The 20,015-nt window shown below is 40.8% G+C and overlaps 1 protein-coding gene and 1 long non-coding RNA gene across 5 annotated transcripts in view; one reads left to right on the top strand and one right to left on the bottom strand.

Moving 5' to 3' along the window:
- The window catches only part of LOC133235178 (uncharacterized), a 614,403-nt gene that overhangs the window by 3,681 nt on the left and 590,707 nt on the right, over positions 1 to 20,015 (bottom strand). The gene's annotated exons all lie outside the window — the stretch shown is intronic.
- GRM7 (glutamate metabotropic receptor 7) overlaps positions 1 to 20,015 on the top strand; it is a 935,064-nt gene that overhangs the window by 883,126 nt on the left and 31,923 nt on the right. The window contains exons 10-11 of one of the 3 annotated variants that reach the window (XR_009732459.1): positions 9,967 to 10,087; positions 12,086 to 12,150. The exons of 1 other annotated variant lie outside the window; for it this stretch is intronic. Coding sequence is in view for 1 of the 2 variants with exons in the window: in XM_061396348.1 (XP_061252332.1) it covers positions 4,479 to 4,549 (71 nt within the window). In the remaining variant the exon portion in view is untranslated. Of the gene's footprint in view, positions 1 to 4,478; positions 4,571 to 9,966; positions 10,088 to 12,085; positions 12,151 to 20,015 lie in introns of those variants that run through there. One more of the 3 variants, XM_061396348.1, reaches the window with a different exon arrangement.

Here is a 20,015-nt window from a genome sequence, read left to right as displayed (position 1 = left end):
TCTTTAAAAACCAGCAAACAACTGAGTTTGGCCCTGATAGCTTTTGACAATAGCCATACAAAGATCCATGATCTCAGCCCAATCCATTTCTCAATAGTTAGCTGAATAAATACAGTGAATGCTTGAGAGTCTGTAGACAAGGAAACAAAGGCCCATTACCAACATCATGGGCTTCATTTAGATGTTTCAATAGAAGAGATTTGGGGACAGGGGAGAGGAGGGAGAAACCATGGAGGTATAGGCTCTGTTCTTATGTGTGCAGAACAAACGGTCAGTTCCAGGAAGGGGAATAGAGAGAGAATCACTGTGACAATCACTGGGGTATAGGAAAAGACTTTGGGTTGAGACAGACCTCAGTTCAAAGCCCAGCCACTCCACTCAGCAGCTGTGTGCTTTGACAATCACTGAGTTTTCCTCAAGCTCAGCATGCTCATGTATTAAATGGAGATAATAATATCTAGGTCATATGCATATCATCATGTCTCAGGCATCTAGAGATATGTATGTCAATTGCATGTTAATTTTCTTCCACTTCTGAACAGGTAAAAAGGTTAAAGGCATACCAAACACCACAAGGTAGATGAACCTGGCCAATAAACATACTTCCGTGAACATATTGATGTATCTATTTATATGTATTGTTAAATATACTACATGGTTATACGTCTATAGCATTTGATTCTAGGACCCCTTGCAGGATTTGCATTGTACAAAACCCTTACCCTGAAGATGCTCTAATAGCAGTGTTACATTTATATTTGTGCAGACATACACATTTAACAACATATGGCCAATACTGATAAAAAGAAAACATGATCAAAAGTCTGTATGTATTGAAAATTAATGATCAAATTAGCAACTTTGAATTGGGATAATTAATCTAATACTGCGCTACTTAAAAATAACTAGCTTTCAAATAACATTTCTACTGTTTCTAGCCTTTAATGATGAAGGTCTACCCTTGTTGAGGCTGTGTGGAGTATGCTACTGGCTGTTAAAATGTTCATATTCACATGACCCTGATAATAACAAAAACACATCTGTTATCCTTTGAGATAGACATTAAATAGAATGCTCTGGGTGGGAGATCTCTCTTACTCTTCCTGATAACTCTGTAGGCCAGTGACCATTGTTGTCCTTTTACTGAAGAATCCCAGGCTCAGGAAGATCAGGGACTATCACCAAAGTCCTACACCACATAGCAGGGCAGCTTGGTCTGAAACCCAGGTCTGATCCCAAACCCACGCTTGCTGCTCTCTGCCGCTCTGTTTCCCACAACATGAGTGATATGTGATAATCCTAATGCAGAAATTCCTCTTTGGGCTTCTCTGTTTGGCACTCCAGCTTGCATATACAGAATATGATGATGTCTGGTGGCCGACTCTGGTGAAATGTGCTGTGGGACGCATTGCTGTTTGCTGTGTTGTCTGCAAAGACAGGAGCTCAAAGGAGGCTGCCTGGGTAGAGGCCTCATCTGACAACTCAAAAATCCAAGTATCTTAATTACCTGTGTCAGTCACGACAATCGTTCTATTTGGGATTCATCTGATGCCTTCCCCTTGAAAAAGTTTTGTTGGGTTTTGTCATTGTTGGTATTTTGGTGTCTACACAGAACAAAGATAAATAGTTCAAGGAGGGGGGAAAAAAAAGAGATGAAATCCAAAAGAGCCTTTGTCTCACAATAAATCCAAAAGATGTTTTAAAAATTATTTTAGTTATTTTGGCTTTGTGTAGACACTCCCTGAAAGTAACCATCAATAATGTGCCCAGATATCATCTGAATTATAGGAGGAGATTCATGTACCTCCAAACATTGGGGTTTCTGATGACCCAGCTCTCAAAGGTCCCTAAGAAAAGTCAGAAGACCTTTTCTGCACAAAATCTGTCCAGTAGAGTTTTCTGCAATGATGGAAATGTTCTCTGTGTTGTCCACTGTAGAAACCACTGGTCACATGTGGTGATTCAGAACTTGAAATATGGCTACTTAACTGATGAAATACACTTGAAATTTTTACTTCATTTTAAATAAATTTAAATAGCTATCCATGACTCCGAGGACTCCATCGGAGAGCAGAGCCAGAGATCATAAAAGCAAGGATTTCACTCTGGGACACTCAGTTTGAGCCCATTCTGGAAATACCTCCCAAGGTTTTAGCAATGATGCTGAACTGGGACAAAGTCAACTTAACAGAATGAAATATGTGAGGTAAGACAAAAATGCAAACCTATAGTTACTTTAAATGAGCCCTAAAGAGCCATTAAGATGGAAAATGGTGACATCATAGATAGCCATTATATCCGGAAAACCAGTCCCTAGTAATAGAAAAATGAGTATATAGAGAGAAAGAAGAGTAGGGAAAATTCAATCAATGAAAACATACCAGGCTGTTTTGATGAGAGAGAATATTATTATTGCATTACTTAATACAAAATGTAGCTCCAAGTCATGTCAAACTTCTGAACTTTGGTAACAGAGACAAATAAATTACTGGCTGAAAGGAAACTTTCTGGTTAAAAAGAAACAAGTAAAAGCACAGACCATGGGCCTGAAGAAGGACTCTCTCTCCAAAGGGAGAGTTCTGCCTCCTGTTCTCAGAGGGAGTGTGTCTGGAAGGATGTTGAATTTATAGGATGAGCTACCTTCCTGTTTCCCTAAACACTTAGTCTCAGTGTATTTCAGTCTTCACTGTTTTCATTTTTAATCATTGCAGTTTATCATCTGGCGCATGCTCACTTCTATTCATCCAACTCCATACAGCAAGTATACATCCATATAAAAATGAATTTGTTGGCATAATATGGGCAGAAATTAAAGCTGCCCCCTACACTGCTTGATTTTTTTCCCCAAGAAGTTTGGTTTTCCTCTTAGGTTGCCTCTTCAGTTCAAATTTCACTGCTTAAAAGAAAAAGTTATTTCTGCATGGATTCAACAAAAAGTAAATCTCAAAAACTGTCATGCATCTCTGTATTGCTGCCATATGGAATATCCAGAATTGGGTCGATGCTGGTTGGTTTCTGAGCTCAGATGAAAAACAGCAGGGGGTCTAAGGGTGTAGCTCCGCCACTTACTGTATTTTTATTTATACAAGCCGTAGTTCTGCTGCTAGAGGACCACGAGTGTGTGACCTAATGTGGGGAGCTTTAGATCTGGCCACCTTGAAGACTTCTCCACACCCCTTCTCTGCAAAGAAGGGCACCTCAACCTCTGGTTCTCGCACCTGCATCCTGAGTTAGGCTCGTCTCTCCCAACTTTCTCTTGTTGACTGGGCAGATATATGTTCATGGCAAACTTGAAGATGCCAGATCAACTGGAGGACTTGGTTCTTGGCTTATTTATGGCCACCAAGACCTTTTTCCAGTTGGATGAATAATATGAACCGAGGCAGCATGGCTTTATTGAGATGGTGGGTAGGAACTGCTACCTTCCTCGCCTGGTGTGGTCAGAATCAGAAGATGCTCTGTGAATTATCCTCTGATCAGATGCTTTCCTTGTAAAGGATTGCAGTGCACAGAATGAGCAGCCCTAAGCTACCTGGTTCTAAACCACCATCCATTTTCTAAGCCAGTGCCCCAGCCAGTGCAGAGAAGCTGCTCAAGTACCCAGACTGGTTACAAATAGTTTACTCTGGACCTTCCTAGTGATTAGAGATGGCAGGAATGTGGACAGCTGGGGCACACCGCCTTTTTGGATATGGGGCAATACGACTGATAAACTGACTTGGAGAGAGAAGCTGGACACACACTGTGCAAAAGATTAATTTAAGACAGTGAGCATATTGTGATGAAGCACATTTTAGAAGAATGGCCTTTTACCACCAAAACAGAAAATCAATAATAAGATTTTAAATATAAGTTTGTATTCTGGTCCTTTGTTGAAAATTATCATTTTGCATATACTTAAGGAAAATATATAAATAAAAACTTGTGCTGCTCAATAAATCCCTCAACTGCTAGAAAATGGATGAGGGGACCACAATCTTCCCAAGTAACAATGCCAAGAAAATTCTGGAACATGCTCCTGTGCTGTGTCAATTAGTGATGGCTTTTGTTTTGTTTTGCTTGTTCATTTGTTTGGATCCCTGACATTCTCTACATTATGTTACTTGTCTCATTCTTCTGGACTAATCATGCAGGTCAGCATGAAAGGTCTAGGCTGAGTCAAAAATAGGATATCAACAAGAAGAAAAATAACCTTCTGAGCAGGTAGATACATTATTTTGGAGCTGGTTCCCTCACCTGCTTCACTTCAAGTAAAGTCCAAATGCTTTAAACCATAAGCCACCCATACTCCCATGTTCAGAGGTACCTGAATTGTGGTCAACTGGTCTACCAAAAGCTACTGAACCCACTGAGAGAGTGGGCATAATGTCTGTGGTCTCTATCGCAGCCTCTTCTCCAAAAGGAGAGAAAAAAGAATAAAAATGAATATTGTGTGCACATTTATTTTATACATACCTATATATTTACTTTTCCTGTAGACTGTATACCACCAGTAAGAAAGAGTGTACAAAAGTCTGTTACTTGGTACACTATTCCACCAACAGTATAGCTTTTGCCTGCTTTCCAAAAGGTAAGAAACAATCTACTTTTTGTTTATTTGTCTGTTCTTGTCTCCACTGAGAATTAGAAATGTTTCCATGAAAACTGTGCATGATGACCTCAAAATCTATGTATACAAAGAAATACATTTTCAAAGATGTTTGCTAAGTTTAGTGTAGATGGCTGCTGTGGGTCACGTGCCTGGTTTATTTTCTGGAGAACAGGTGATGGAGTGTGTGCGTATGTGTATTTCCTGAGCCAGATTCAGTAATGGCAGGTTTGGTGCTGGTCACTCTACTTTAAAAGTCTCAATGGTGAGAGCTTATTTTTATATGTATTTGTTCATACTCTGGTTTGAGAAGACAATATGGAAAACTTGGATGAGAAGGTAAAGCTTAGTAAAAATATTTGTCCTGGTTTACTTTTTTATTAAATATATACTGAGAAATATCAATGAATGACTCTACCATCTCAAACCCAAAATGGTCATGGTTCCTTTTTTGCAGCAAAGAAATAGAAAAGATTTGCTGGCTGGGCTTGATGATGAATTAAAGAGGACATGGGACTCATAATTCTGCCTAAGAGAAACAAGGAACCACCTTCACTTATCTGAGAAAGCACAGAGAGGTTCAGTGAAAGACCTAAAGAGTCTAAAGATAAATTTCAACATTAGTCAAACCCAAGAAATACCAATAAATACCTCGGGTATTCAAACTTATACCTTAGAACAAATGGTCAATTGCGTGATGTGTGAACAGGCATGGGAATGGTCTGCTCTGAGAGTTGTTACTGACTCACCACTGATGGTTATGTTGGGTTGGCCAAAAAGTTCATTCTGGCTTTTCTGTAACATCTTATGGAAAACACTTGAACAAACTTTTTGCCCAGACTGGAGTATCACTTTGAGCCCTTACTAAAGGATAAATGCTATGAAATAGTAGAAGTTGTAGTAATAGTACCTCCCTGTTTCAGCCTAAGCAATATGATAGAATAGTAAAAAGTAACACTTGCTTTGGCAAGCATCCTTGTCCACCTGGTCAGGGCAATTCATACTGAAGGAAAACAAACAATAGAAAACTGTGGCAGATTCATTTCGATGTTTGGCAAAACTAATACAATATTGTAAAGTTTAAAAATAAAATTAAAAAATTAAAAAATTTAAAATACATAAATAAAAACAAACAAAAAAGAAAACATGGAATAGTGTCATTAAATTCATGGGATGGCTGTGAATAAAAGGCCCCCTTTTGTTTTCCTCTAAACCTCCTACTAATAAAATCAACAGAAGCACTTCTCTCTAGAGATGTCAAGTAAGAGAGCAGACACAGGAGGGGGAAATATTGCGTCATAATGTGGGCTAGTCTTCCTCTTTCCTAACGAGGACCATTTTGTCAGATCATTGCTATGCTTCTTTCCATCTTTGTTTTTATAATGGTATTCTGAGTACCAATCATATTCTTTTCCTTTTAATCCATTTAGAACTGTAAGACAGGACAAGAGTGCTTTCAAAGTGTAATTACATTTACTGTTGATTTAGATGGATGCCAGCAACTCAGTCTTTAATTTGAGATGTATTGTTCACATAGCTATTCCCTTTTTCCATATCAACACGGTCTGTCCTAGTTTTTAAATAGGGCATTCTTTTGTCCCAGTGAATTTATAACTGTATTCCAGTGAGATTTCAAGTTTTCCAGTACAAGTACTTGTCAAAACACTGCAGCTCATCACTTTAATAGTCTTCTTACATGAAACTGCCTGAGCATAAATGGGAAGGAAGTTTCCCTGGGTAAAAATGATAGATTTAATCCAAATCCATTAAAAATTCTCCCTAGCTCCATTCTCAGTCGATGCCTTTTGGTTTAAAGGGTGCAAGATGAAAATGTTGTAAGTCAACCTTCCGGTTAAAAAGTACTTTTAGGATCTGCTGCTTAGAAACAGACTTTTTTTTCTAGGATTTTCTTGTTTCAAAGAGTTTGATTAGGTGCTCACCTTTTCTGCCAATTTAAAAATGTATAAACCTTAATTAGGTTGAATTGGTTAACAGTGCTTTTCAGGTCTACTACATCCTTCTACTTTTCTATCTATTCATTCTATTAATTTTTGAGAGCTTGATACTAAAACTCCAACCAAAAATATTCATCTACTTAAAAATAACTGTAATACATAGTAGAACTATATGTAACTTTGTTCTGTATTTTCCAAATCTTCTGTAAATGTGTTATCATAGTTTCATAATTTAAAAACTAAAAAAGAAAGAATATTCAAAGATTATAGAAGTGGCTTCATAAATTAATGATAAACATCTTACACAGTTACTTAAAAATAATTGAGAATGGAAGTTGGTCTAAGTTACAGGTATTCAAAGAGGGGAGTATATGACCATGTTCAAGTTCCAGTGAGACTGGACAGCTTGGGCAAAGAGTGAAAGAAGGCCTGTCATGTTGCTCCTTCAAATCCATCTCTGTGCCTATTTTCGGGGCCACAAAACAGTAAAGAAAAACCTATCAATTCTAGAGTGAAATTCTGTAAAACTTCAGTGTAGGCCACCATGCCCCAACAAAGGCAGATGATATTGAGCAAATCAAACATCTGCTTTTGGGGGATTTAGAGGAAGCAGGTTCAAATTCAGACAGAACAGAATAACCCGATTTGAAAATACTTTCCCTGAAACCCACTCTCCTTTGACAGATACAGTAGATCAGATATCACCTGACTCAGCACTGCCTCTATCTCTTGTCTGAATGGTGTTAAATTTTGAAATTCTGCAGTATTATCAATCCACTGATATTTACTTTAAACTTCAATGAAGCAAAAAACAAACAAAAACTGATCACATATAAATTAAAATCCTCCATTAATCTGGCATCATCACCAGATCAGGAAACACGTTGTTGTGTTAGGAGGTGTATTTTCATACCACAGGATGGTTTTTCTGATTGGAAAACTTTGAGTTGAATTCAGCCTTGCAAATATGGACAGTCCCAAGTCTGATTTTACATTCTGCTTAAACAGTACTGAATCCTGTTTTGTCCAGGTATATTTGTCCAGGTTCTGAGCAAGTGCATTGGTTACAATATTATGAACAGTTCACTAATGTATTATATGGTATTGTACATCATTTATGTTTTTTATAATTTCTTGTTTATCATTTCTGCATTGGGGTTGTTTCACATTTTTAAGCTTTTCAGAGGTGTGCAATCTCAGTTTTTGTAATGTGTTGAGACGCCCCCTTCCTCTTTGACATTCAAGGCAGTAACCCTGAGTTAACTGAAGATGCCTTCAACTGAAATTCCATTTAAGAACACTCTATAAGTACAGCTTAGCAAGGAATATATGTTCCCTGGCCTTTGACATAGAACCACCTTAGAAATAAATGCAGCTATAAATCTTGCCAGCATATTTCTTTCTGCCTAAGTGCTCTGTGAAGTACCCCCGTTTCTCTCGTCAGGGTTTGGTCTCGGCATCCTCAAAAACCAATTAATATCTTCCCTCCCCATTCTGTAACTTTGGTTGGACTTAAAGAATGGAATGAAAAGTCCACATGCCTAGGATGTCTACTAGTTCATGACATCAAAGGAACATATACGTCATTTCCCCGAGTCCTGAAAACTATGTCAACTTTTACATTGAAATCTGGCACCACACCGTCTGGCCAGAGTCTGTGAAACAGAAGAGTGTTTTTAAGTTGGGTCAGTCAGAAAAGTGTTTGTCGAGCACCGGTCCCCTGAGTCAGCCCTAAACTGACTAGGAATGGGGGAGAGAAGCAGACAGTACCCTCAGGGACCTCAGATCTAACAGACGACTCGCAGGCAAGCAATTTCAATTCAGGTGACAGGGGATCTTAGAAGAAGTAGCAGGAGGGAGTGTGGAGAGCATCACCCAGAGGGGTTTGTTTGAGCTGCTCTTAGATGAAGGCCTCCAGGCAGCCATAAAGAAAAGGCTGGAGGCAGGAAACAAGGAAGCACAAACAAGCTGAGATACAAAGAACGTGCTGGGTCATGGGGTGGGATCACAGTTCTGCAAGACTGCGCTACTACTGTGTACTGAGGCAGAGGGTTTTGAGGATGACAGAAGCTGTGTAGAGAGGGACTGAAACTTGCTCATCTCTGTGCTGTGAATACGGTGCCTGCAAACACTGAGGCCTCAGAAAATGTCTGTGGCATGAATGGAGTGTAATGTATCACATATCAAAGGCTCCCAGCCTCACCCAGGATGCAGTAGGCAACAGTAAATACCTACCAAGTGGGGCTTCCCTTGTAGCTCAGCTGATAAAGAATCTACCTGCAATGCAGGAGACCCCAGTTCAATTCCTGGGTCAGGAAGATCCCCTGGAGAAGGGGCACTCCAGTTTTCTTAGGCTTCCCTGGTGGCTCGGATGGTAAAGAATCTGCCTGCATTGCGGGAGACCTGGGTTCAATCTCTGGGCTGGGAAGATCCCCTGGAGGAGGGCATGGCAACGCTTATTCTTGCCTAGAGAATCCCCATGGACAGAGGAGCCTGGCAGGCTACAGTCCATAGGGTCGCAAAGAGTCAGACACAACTGAGAACAGCATAGAGGAGTTATTAACAATAAGAAAGCACCAAGTCTACAGCTTCAGCAAGCAGAGGCGTAGTCTTCCAGATAAAATTTCTAAAGTCACGAGAGGCAGTATTTGACCCTGTTGTCACAGGTCTCAAAACACTGTTTTTATTGATAACCCTTAAAACTGATGGTCAGCGCTATTCCTGCACTTGCATAAACACCATTCCTACTGATGAGCTACCCTGTGGATGAAAGCAGCCAAGTTTTATGCCCATTTGTTTCCTTGTATGGACTGCGGAGACCAGTTTTCATTTGAAGGGAACATCAACTTCAAAATAAATTTATATTTAAAAAAGAATAATAAAAATAAAATAAACAAAAAACAGAAAACAAAGTTATCTTTGGAAATGAATCCTAAGTGCTTGAGTTAAATGGTTATAGCTTCTCATTTGGTAAAAACAGAAACATGATCAATGTAATTTTTTTTTTCCTTCTAAATATTCAGTGCATTTTCTCAGAGACTGGCATTCAGGACCGAGTTTGTGTTTTAGACCCCCCGTTTAATTTGCATTTGAAAAGAAAACAGCATGTCCTAAACCAAGGTCAGTTAATCTCTACAATCTTTCTTCCTTCCAATTACTGTGAATGAGCATCTTCTCAGGACACAAGCAATGGTGACTCTGGTTTCTGCTACTAAAGACATGTCTCAGCTCCGCAGATGTTCTTTTTTTTTTTTTTTTGGCTGTACAATGGAATTCGGATGCATTTTAAATTAACTTTCTCTAGGAATCAAAGGTAATCATTATTTCTTTTTATGATCCACATGAATATTATCATTGTCTTTTTTTTTCTTTTCAAATATAAGATTATTTTTCAGTTCCTTTTATATCTCTGTCCTCTTTCAGAGTAACCTCTGGAGACCCCAGCTTGTTCAAAGAGGATTGAGAAGATCACTCCAAAGCCTCTTCTTGTTGAGCTGATCCAAGCATTTAGAGGACATAACAGGAGTCAGCCATCCCATTCTCTGTAAGTTGTGGTCCTGATATCACTTACGACCTTGTGTGTGCTGTTTCTTTTCTCTGGCTAAGAATAAGGAAACCTGCACCAGGGTCCTAACCATGGCGCTGATACTCTGAGCGGCATAAGCTTCACCACCTCATGGACCTCTGTGACCTTGAATAAGTCATGTCCTGTATCACCTTTAGGCTCCTCTTCTGTGAAACAGGAGGAAGCTTTCCTTGCTGAGACACTATGGAGATGACATGGAACCACGTACACGAAAACCTTCCTTTATGAAGGGCTGTGCATATATAAGGCAGCATTGTTGGTCTGTGATCATCTCTCTGTGTCACTGTAATTGGCTTTTCTTTCCCTTCTTCTTTCATGGTTACATTTTTATTTTATTTTATTTTTTTTGTCTACTGTGAACCATCAGAGTTGGAAGGAATGACATCTGGATTGCTATGAAGTCAGGAACCTTTTCTCTAAGTACCATAAGCTCTGTTTTTGAGATGGGTCACGGTGGTCTCTGATGGGTTATTAATAGTCTTTGGGCTAGGTAAAATTGACACAGAAGGTGATCAGTCACTCAGCAAGACTGCTGTGGGACAGCTAGGCTCATACCACCTGATATAAGAACCACTCCCTGTGATTAACTCTGACAGGTCACTCCAGGCCAACTGGCAAGCTGAAGTGCATTTTAAGTACAAATAATACTTCTGGGTATGTCTTGAGTGATAGACTAATGGTTGAGTGGAACAGAATCACTCAGTCTTCACTTGTGAAACACATCTGATTTCCTTTCTAGGCCGAGATATTACAACAACATCAATTAATAAGATCTCTAGGATCTCCATTGATACTTTGGTATTTATCAAGCTTACATCAAATACAAGACTGACCCAAAGGGCCAGGCTCATTCATCTCATTATCAAAGGGCCTAGAATTGTGCTTCAAAGCAATAACAATAATATCCATTCTGATGGTTGTTATAACTGCACCATATTATGCCTATAGACTTACAAAGTGCTCAGCCATCCAGTGAGACAGGTCTTACTGTCCCCACTTAACATGGGGAGCCTCAAATGAGGAAACTGAGGCTCAGAACCATAAAGCAATTTCAAATGACTCACACACCACGAATACGTGCCTGAACTTGGCTTTCGTGGCCAGAATTCTTTCTCATAAACTTCTCTAAAATTGAGTGGAGTAGGACAGAATGTTTCAGTCTACCATAGTCTATCAGATGAGCATTTATTGTTCTCATTAGTTGATTCTAGGAGTCTTCAACTTCCTGAAGATGAGAGAGGCCCTTCAGGGAAGAAATCATAAGCTGTTTCCAGGGCCATTTTAGAATAAGATGTGTTTTGGTTTGTTTTTTTCCTTAATGGTACTTTGAATGATAAGGCTTCTTGATGTCATGTCTCCTACTATTGAATTCTTCTGGTGGTCTGAAAAAAGTTAAAGACTATTGTTTCTGCCTCAAAGAACATGGCCTTCTGGAGTTAGAAATGTCTAACTCTTAAGAATGCATCAAACTCCACAGAATAACATACTTGGGCAGGGCGCAGTCTGTTCAGAGTAAAAATCACAGGTCATGCATTTTGATGACTATAAGCAGACTCTACCTCTGCATCAGGTGATCGAATTTGGCATGGGAACCTAAGTGAAGGAAATTAAACTCGGAAAAGGATTTGCTAGCATTAAAAAATGGCACTTTCCTGGCTTACAAAGGTGTAGAGCTAATTCCCTCCCCAGCTTCATCACCTGCTCCTTCTCTCTTCTGCTTCTGCCACCGCAAAGCTCTACAAAGAAGTGGGCCACCAGGGTCATTACTGTCCATGTTAGCTGAAAATCTGATTAAGCTGGCTTCCTAGGGTTAGCATGAGAAATGTTAGATTTTCATGCTCAGAGCTTAATTCTTCTTTCCCTCGATTCTGTCATGTTTGCAAACTTCATTTGCATTTTAATTTCCCGTGGTTTGCCAAAGTCCAGACTGAGACTTGAGCTGTTGTTTCTGTTCAGGTGAAAAGTCCGACCACAGTGGAGCATCTGCAGTGGCACTCAGTCAGGCAACTGGCCAAGGCAAGTATTTGCTGCCTACTTCTGAGGGTCCCCAGGGAGCTTCGCCACCCAGCCCGCCAATGCACTTAATGAGTAGAGGAGACTCTGTCCAGTTTCCAGAACCATCTTGGTCCTGGGTGGTCCTTACTACATACTAACCAGTCCTCTCAGCATTCCCAAATAAGGGGAAATTATTGTAAATGGGAGTTGGGATCTTGGTCTACTAGGATCATATCATGGGGCTTTATTTAGGGGAGACATCAGTGCCATTAAGTAGGAAAGATCCCTACCATGAGTTACTGTTATCAATTACCAAGGAAGGCAGTCTCCTCCTGGGGGCTGGATGCTCTGCCTTCTGTGTTCTAGAAGCAAGGATGGTAGTATCAGTGGGGCATCATCCCTGCTCCCAGAGGAGGCAAGATAAATGACAAAAGGGAGGCATTTATGCCAAGCAGGCAAAGATGATCTTCGGAAAAGGTTATCTCTGCCTCCGTTTTGTCATTGGTAACATACGCCTGCATACAACAGTCGTTCTTGTTTAGTCGCTCAGTCACGTCCAACTCTTTTTGACCCCATGGCCTGTAGCCCACCGGGCTCCTGTGTCCACGGGATTAACCAGGCAAGAATACTGGAGTGGGTTGCCATCTCCTTCTCCAGGGGCTCTTCTCAACCCGGGGATCAAACCCGCCGTCTCTGGCATTGGCAGACGCACTTTTTACCACTGCACCACCAGGGGAGCCCTCATACGACAGTAAAGCACTAAGAACAGCGTTGGCACCATGGCCAGCTCTGTTGGAAAGTTAGCCATCAGCGTTATTACATTACCTACAATTAACTGAACTTTTCTCTGTGTCTTCCCTCTAGGAAAGAACTTGGAGATTTCAATCTGACCCTCTCCCCTGTGATCTCTTGTACCCCTCTTCCTCTGTACACCAACACAATAAAATTCAAGACTGTCAAATAATCCACGTGTGTCTGATGTTTATTTGGAAAAACCTGCCAGATTTTCCGACTGCGATATCAACCCACATCTTCTCTTGTCATATTTAGTATTGCCTGTTTAATGAGCAACTGTGCCTTAAAGCCAAAATTTCACTGCACTATCAGAGACCAGAGGAGCTACCTGGGAAGGGACATTCAAACACACTTAGTTTCATTTCATTTCATAACAGAGAAACTACTGTCCCAACTTTTGGCATAAATGCATTCAACATGGTCACCGTTGCAGCAATGTTTACATTGCTATTACCACCTGTTAATACTCAGATATTTAAGAAAATACCAGGGACCAATTTAAATATCCAGTGTATAACAGAAAATCTGCCGTTAAGAGATCTGAAATGCATTTTAGTTTGTGCTTCTAATTTAAATCTTTTCTTCCCTAACCTGCTGCTCATCAAATGTCACCTGTATGTGTCCTCCCCGGGGACTCTGATGCACATTCAGGTTTGGGAACTCTTTTTTAATCCCTTCTTATAATCAACATGTGCAATGTGGCTGATGCGATGGTGACACTTACAGAGCAGAGTTTTCCAGAATATTAAAAAGACTAATTAAAAACATATATACACACACACATATTCAGGTTTATCACACCAGCAGCATCCACCACTCACGTTCCCAGGAGCCATCTCTAGCCGTCTGCTAGCACAGTGAGAAGCTATTTCAAGGTCTTCTCTCAAGAGACTCTTCCAGACTGGTACCACAGACTAAATAAAGATGAAGCTAATTGCTGAGCTCTATTATTGGAGCAGAAAACTTAGCACCATCTTTGTTTAAAGCTGAGTCTCCATGACAACAGCAGATAAGAAGCTGGGTTAACAGTCATCTTTCCTGCACTTAGTGAGCCCCAGGTCATGCCCTTCATGGGCAAAATGAATTGATACATCCTTATGCAGTCGTTTCAAACTGCTCAGCAGGGCAACTCTGATTTTGTTTAGCTGGGAGGTCCTCAAAGAGATAAACTATTTTCATACTTTTCTTGATGTTTTTCATGCCTTCTTACCCAATCAGAAAGTGAAAACTGTCAGAATAACCACTGTTAAAATGGCCATTGCTTTTAAAAATGCACCGTGATTTTATGAAGTGGCAGCCTAGATGCTAAACCCTACTTTGCCCTGTTCTAGATTGCTTAACTCTCTGTGCATCGGTTTTCTCATCTTCAAAATGGGTATATTATTATTAACTACCTCATACATGTAGGGTTGTTATTAGGATTAAATTAGTTCCTATGTTTAACACAATGTTTGGTATATAATGGCCAAATAATTAGTTGATATTATGAGCATCACCAGTGAAACAATAACCACTCAGTTCATACAGTAGCCATTGGCTACCTGTGGCTAATGAATTAACTTGAAGTAAATAAGTTGAAAAACTTGTTCTTCAGTTGCAATGGCACATTCTAAGTGCTCAGTGAGTACCTGTGACCTAGTGTCTACTCTGCTGGAGAGCAAAGATGTGGTACACTGAAATCATCACAGACGTCTACTGGACAGCTGAGCCATAGCTCAGGAAAAATAGAGGAGAACAACTTCCCTTACAGGAGAGAGATGTGTTGTTCTCAGCAGTCTCTGTTGACTGTGCAAACAGTCTTCAGACTCTCTGGGAGCAGTGGGGCCGATTTCTTTTGTAGTATCTAGTCAAGAGTGGTTTCCAGTGTGAAATATGCAATCATCATTGTCAGTTTAAAAAAAAAAAAAAGTTTTCTGAAAACAGTTCTCTCTCAGTTGGCACAGTTCCCCATTCCTTTCATACACTCTTTTAATTGCTGTATCTGTTAATTCTACAGTTGCACATACTTCTCGAAAAGCAGGTCAGGTGGCAACTTCATAGCCATCACATGTCTTGCAGTAGAACCCCGTGGCTACTGGAGAGGATGGTTTTCTTAACTGCCACTCAGAGGGGACTGATGGGAATGTTTACCTGTCAGGTCAGTGATGCTCAGAAAGAGAAGCAAAGTTAAATATTTAGAGATGGAGACACAGGCCTTTGCTCCATCTCAGGAAGCAAGTTTCACTGGTGAATGGTCAATTGTGGATTCTAATGTTGGCTGGAAAATGCTTGGTCCTTTTCCTTAGAGTCAAATTGCCATGTCTTGTTCGTCCTATGTCTGGTTAGGCCCTGATATCATTGCCTGGAAGGTGCTTTGTGAATGTTTGAGAGTGAGAGAAAAACATAGGCAAAGAAAAAGATGTCCAACATTTCTAACAAGTAAAAGTTTTATGTGCATCATGGACAGTTAGTGATGTTATACATGACCCAGAGGAGTCTTTGCTGCCAATTTATATTTTGGGAGAACTTCTACTATAAAACTAGCTTGGGAAGTTGGGAACAATAGCCAGTGAAATGTCCTTAATCTCAGGCCAGTTCTATCAAACTGGTTGAATACACTACAGCTCTGCTGCAGAGAAACCTCTCCCAGTATTTCCAGTGCTCTTCCAGACCTCAAGATATAAAAGGGTGGCATAGGGAGAGGGAAAGCAAAAACTTTCCCTTCCTACTCTTGAATTTTCTAAATTGGTTTGGCCAAAAAGTTCATTCAGATTTCCTGTACCATCATACAAAAACCCAAATGAGCTTTTTAGCCAATCCAAGAAAACAAAACAAAATAAAATTGATACTACAGGTAACTAAATACTCTCAATAGAAGAGTATCAATGCATCTATGTTTCAGAAAAAGATTTTTTAAAATCCACACAATTGAAATCACATCAACAACTAATGCTTACAGTCGGCTCACCCTTATATGGCATTTCAGCATTTCATAGTTGGGTTTTAACATGCGCTTACACAGACAGCATCTTATTTCATTATCAGGGCAGCACGATGTGGCAGGTGGTCTCACTCTCACGCACAGGTGCATAAACAACGGCTCCGGGGGTTACAAAAATTGGCCAAGGTGTTACTGATGGAAGAGGCGTTAGAAGCCATTCTGACCCCAGTACACCCCGGCATCCTTTCATTAAAGAAGTGCAATATCTTAGGACCGACAAGTTCATCTTTAAGCAAAAGAGAGAGAGAGAAAAAAAAAATCCCTCATTATAGAAGATTTAGATTATAGTGCAATCTGGAAAAAGAATTTGTCTTTCCTGTAGATAATCACCAGCTCTGAGTAGCCATTGGGTCACCTTATCTACGAAAAGGTATATAGCTCAGCCAGGATGGAGAATAAAGATGGATGGCTATAGGAGGAGGAGAGAATTATTAACACCAGATAAAAATGCAGGCCGTTTCTCTCTCCAAGGCCAGGAGGCTGGAGCGGCTGGAGACGCGTGTACTGTGTGTGATGGGAGGAAACAGGGTTCTGTTGGCGCTATTTTAGCTGGCACCTTTCGATGCGGTCACCACATGGGTGATAAAGACACCGCAGAAGCCCAATTTAAATCCAGGGCTCTTACATTTAATCAAATAGCCTTGTGAGGCTGATTAAAGAGATTAAATTAAGTCTGAAAAGAAAGGGAGACATTTCCACTTTTTGGCATCGACTAATCTTGATTCTAATGGAGCCTGACTGAATCCACCCCACATGATTTATGGAGTGCTTACTGCTGTCAGGGTCTGGGTGCACATAGTGGGGACACAGCAAGCTGCCACTCTTCCAGGAATTTATATCGTCCACAGGAGAAGGGAGAACAGCTAGCCTTATTAGACACGATACACGGATGCATGATAGAAGTGTGTGAAAAGGGCTTGGGACTTCTCCAGTGGTCCAGGGTTCCCAAGGCAGGACCTGGGTTCAATCCCTGGTCAGTGAACTGAAGGCTGTGAATTAGACCCCACATGCCCCAAGTAAAGATCCTGTGTGCTGCAACCAAGACCTGCAGCCAAATAAATAAATATGAAAAGAGGGCTCAAAGTGGCCCTTGGCTCTCCTGAGGGGGACAGGAGGACATTTTCCTTGTGGCTTAAAGAATGGGGCAGTATGGGAGAGGGTGTTCCAGACAGAGGGAGGGGAAATGGAAATGACAGACAAGTGATGAAACGGCAGCAGTAGTATCAGCAGTGCTGTGGTAACAGACCTTGAGTGTTTTCCATGGACCCACCAGTGTTCCAAATACTTAACATCTATTAGCTCATTTAATCGTATAAACCTTCTCAGATAGGCATCATTAGGCCCGTTTTACAGATCAGGGAAGTAAGGCACAGACATGTTAAGTAACTTCCCCAAAGCCACCAGGAAGTAGAGAATTCGGTTACAAACTCAGCCGTCTGGGCCCCAAGACCATGATTCTGACCAATGCAGTGCCTTACAGGGATAGGTATGTGGTGTGTTTGAGGAAGATCCATTTTCCAGTTCAGCTAGATTGCAGAGCTTCTCAACCCTGGCACCAGTGACATTTGGGATTGGACAGCTCTTTGTGGTGGGGGGCTGTCTGTCAGGGGCGATGTTCGTAGAAGGTTTAGCAGTATCCCTGTCCTTTGTCCACTAGACAAAGATGCCTGTGGCATCTCCATCCTGCAGTTGTGCACATCAGCGATACCTCCAGACACTGCCCAGTGTTCTCAGGGGCACAACTGCCCCAGTTAAGAATCACTGGACAAACGTATGATATGTGAGATCCGAGAGAGGCAGGAAAACGTTATCAGAGCCCCACTGTGAATATCCTCCAGGTCTATGCTGAAGGCTGTGCGAATGCAGACTACAGAAGGAAAGGTGCCACCTGGGGTTTAATAAGTGAGGAGCTACAGAAAAGATATAACTTGCAAAGCATCAGGGCAGGAGGTCCTGTGGGAGTCAACACAGACTTCTGAGTTCTCAGGTTAGGAGCAGGATGTGTTCTCAGGCTTTATAAATTATATGTTCAAAAATCCTAAAGCTAAAGATAGCAAAGGATAATATACAAGAACAGAGGACAAGTCCAGACACTCATTTCACCGACTGGTCCCTGGAATGCAGCCAATCTCTGACCCGAAACCTCAGAACTCCAAGTTTCATTTTAGGTAAGAAAGCTCCTGGATCTGGGAGGAAAAAGAAAAACTAACCACTCAGTTTTCCTAAGAGGCTGCAATGTCAGATCCCATGGCACTGTATAAGTGTGAACACAGTTGTGGTTCTGTCAGATTCAGAGAGTACATTTTTGCATAATTATTTACTGGACACTTGGCCACCATGGAAAAAAAAATGGAAACATTTTATCCCCAAGTTTCTATGTGTGCTAAGCCGTTTCAGTCATGTCTGACTCTTTTGCAGCCCCATGGACTATAGCCCGCCAGGCTCCTCTGTCCATGGGATTCTCCAGGCAAGACTACTGGAGTGAATTACCATTTCCTTCTCCAGGGGCTCTTCCCAACCTAGGGATTGAACATACGTCTCTTATGTCTCCTGCACTGATAGGCAGGTTTCTTTACCACTAGCGCCACACAATTGCAAGCCAAGGATGTTTATGATCAGAACAGCAATTTTATAAACAGGAATAAAAGGCGTATGAACCTTCTAAATATTCTACAATAAACAGACTACTTTTGTAAAGCCAAAGATGGTTTTTAAATGATCTAGCTCAGAATTGTACCTCATGATAAACACCCACCTAATTAAACAATTACATCCATTCCTCAAGCATCCTTCTTTTCCATTACCTGTTTTGATTTCTAGTGAGTTCTTTTTCATGTCATTGGGAAGGATTATACAGAAGTATTTTCTTAGCCCTCTTTACAAAGCTGCAATGACCATTTTGAATCCTGTATAGTTGCAGGCTTCTGGCTTACTTCATAGTTTTGAAGATGGAATTCTCCTGGGGAAAAAATAACTTGATTGCCTAAAGAAAAGTAACCCAATCTCTGAGAAAGCCAACAGCACATCTCTGACAGAAAGCCATCCGAGGGTCAGGGCCCAGGGCTTTGGAATCAGATGTGGCATAACTTTGAGGCCAACAGCTTCCCATCTCAGCTGTCTTATCTGGCAATGCAGGGATGTGAATAACTTCATTAATCAGGTTCTTTCAAGGCTGCATGAGGTGGCTGGCCTGAACTATATGATCAGGAGTATAGATAACGTTCAGTCCTAGGTATCCCTTCTGATCCAGAACTTAGAATCATTCAGGACTTTGGGAGATCACACCAACCTTGCAATCTCTTGGAGATGTTTCTTGTGTTTCTTGGAGATAAGGAAACGACCTACCTTCTATAAGAGCACATCCCAGTTACTTTGTGAACCTCTCACAAGTTAAGGGCATAAAACTGCCCCCACAACCCATCTCACTTTGGTCCCAGTGAGATGCTGGAATTGTGAGATCCAAGCCTCTCTCTCAATACCAGTGCTCCCAGGAATAATCTCAGACTCCTGGCTTGCACTATAGTGGAAAAAGATGTAATAGAGAATGCTGTCTCTTCAACAGCTTTGTTTAAGAAAAAAAAAGATTCTCAGGTAGAATGGTGAAGTCAAGTTCAGGCATTAGACTAATACTTTGAAATTTTAAATTTCAAGCTTTACAGTTTGAGGAAAAATGCTAAGCTTTTAGATTCTTCATAAGTATTAAATAGGTTTAATCATAAATACCCTGCAATATGTGCTTTGTTCCTTTTATTTGGAGTCAAATTGAAATTTCCGATTAAACAGGATAAATTATTACACAGCAGCCATTGTAACGGAAAAGCAGTTACCAAGAAGTTTAGTTTCTGTACTGATGAAAGGCATGTAAAGACATCAAAACTCAAACATCTGCAAGGCCCTGTTGGGAAAGGCGACACTGTGTGATGCCTCGTGACATTTTAAGGGCAGCAGACAGCTGGTGTGAGTGTAAGCAGTTTTAAGATGTCAGGAAGAAATTCAGATCACAGGATTAGGGGATCAGCCCTCATTTCATAGGTGACTTCTTCCTTTGCTTCAAAAATGAAAACACTTTCTTCTTCTCTAAGACAGATGTTAATAGAACAGAAGGCAAGCAGCCAG

Source organism: Bos javanicus, chromosome 22, assembly GCF_032452875.1.
Source record: "Bos javanicus breed banteng chromosome 22, ARS-OSU_banteng_1.0, whole genome shotgun sequence".
Lineage (NCBI taxonomy): Eukaryota > Metazoa > Chordata > Mammalia > Artiodactyla > Bovidae > Bos > Bos javanicus.
Note: the sequence above shows the minus strand (reverse complement) of the source record. Positions and strands in the feature narration are given on the sequence as shown.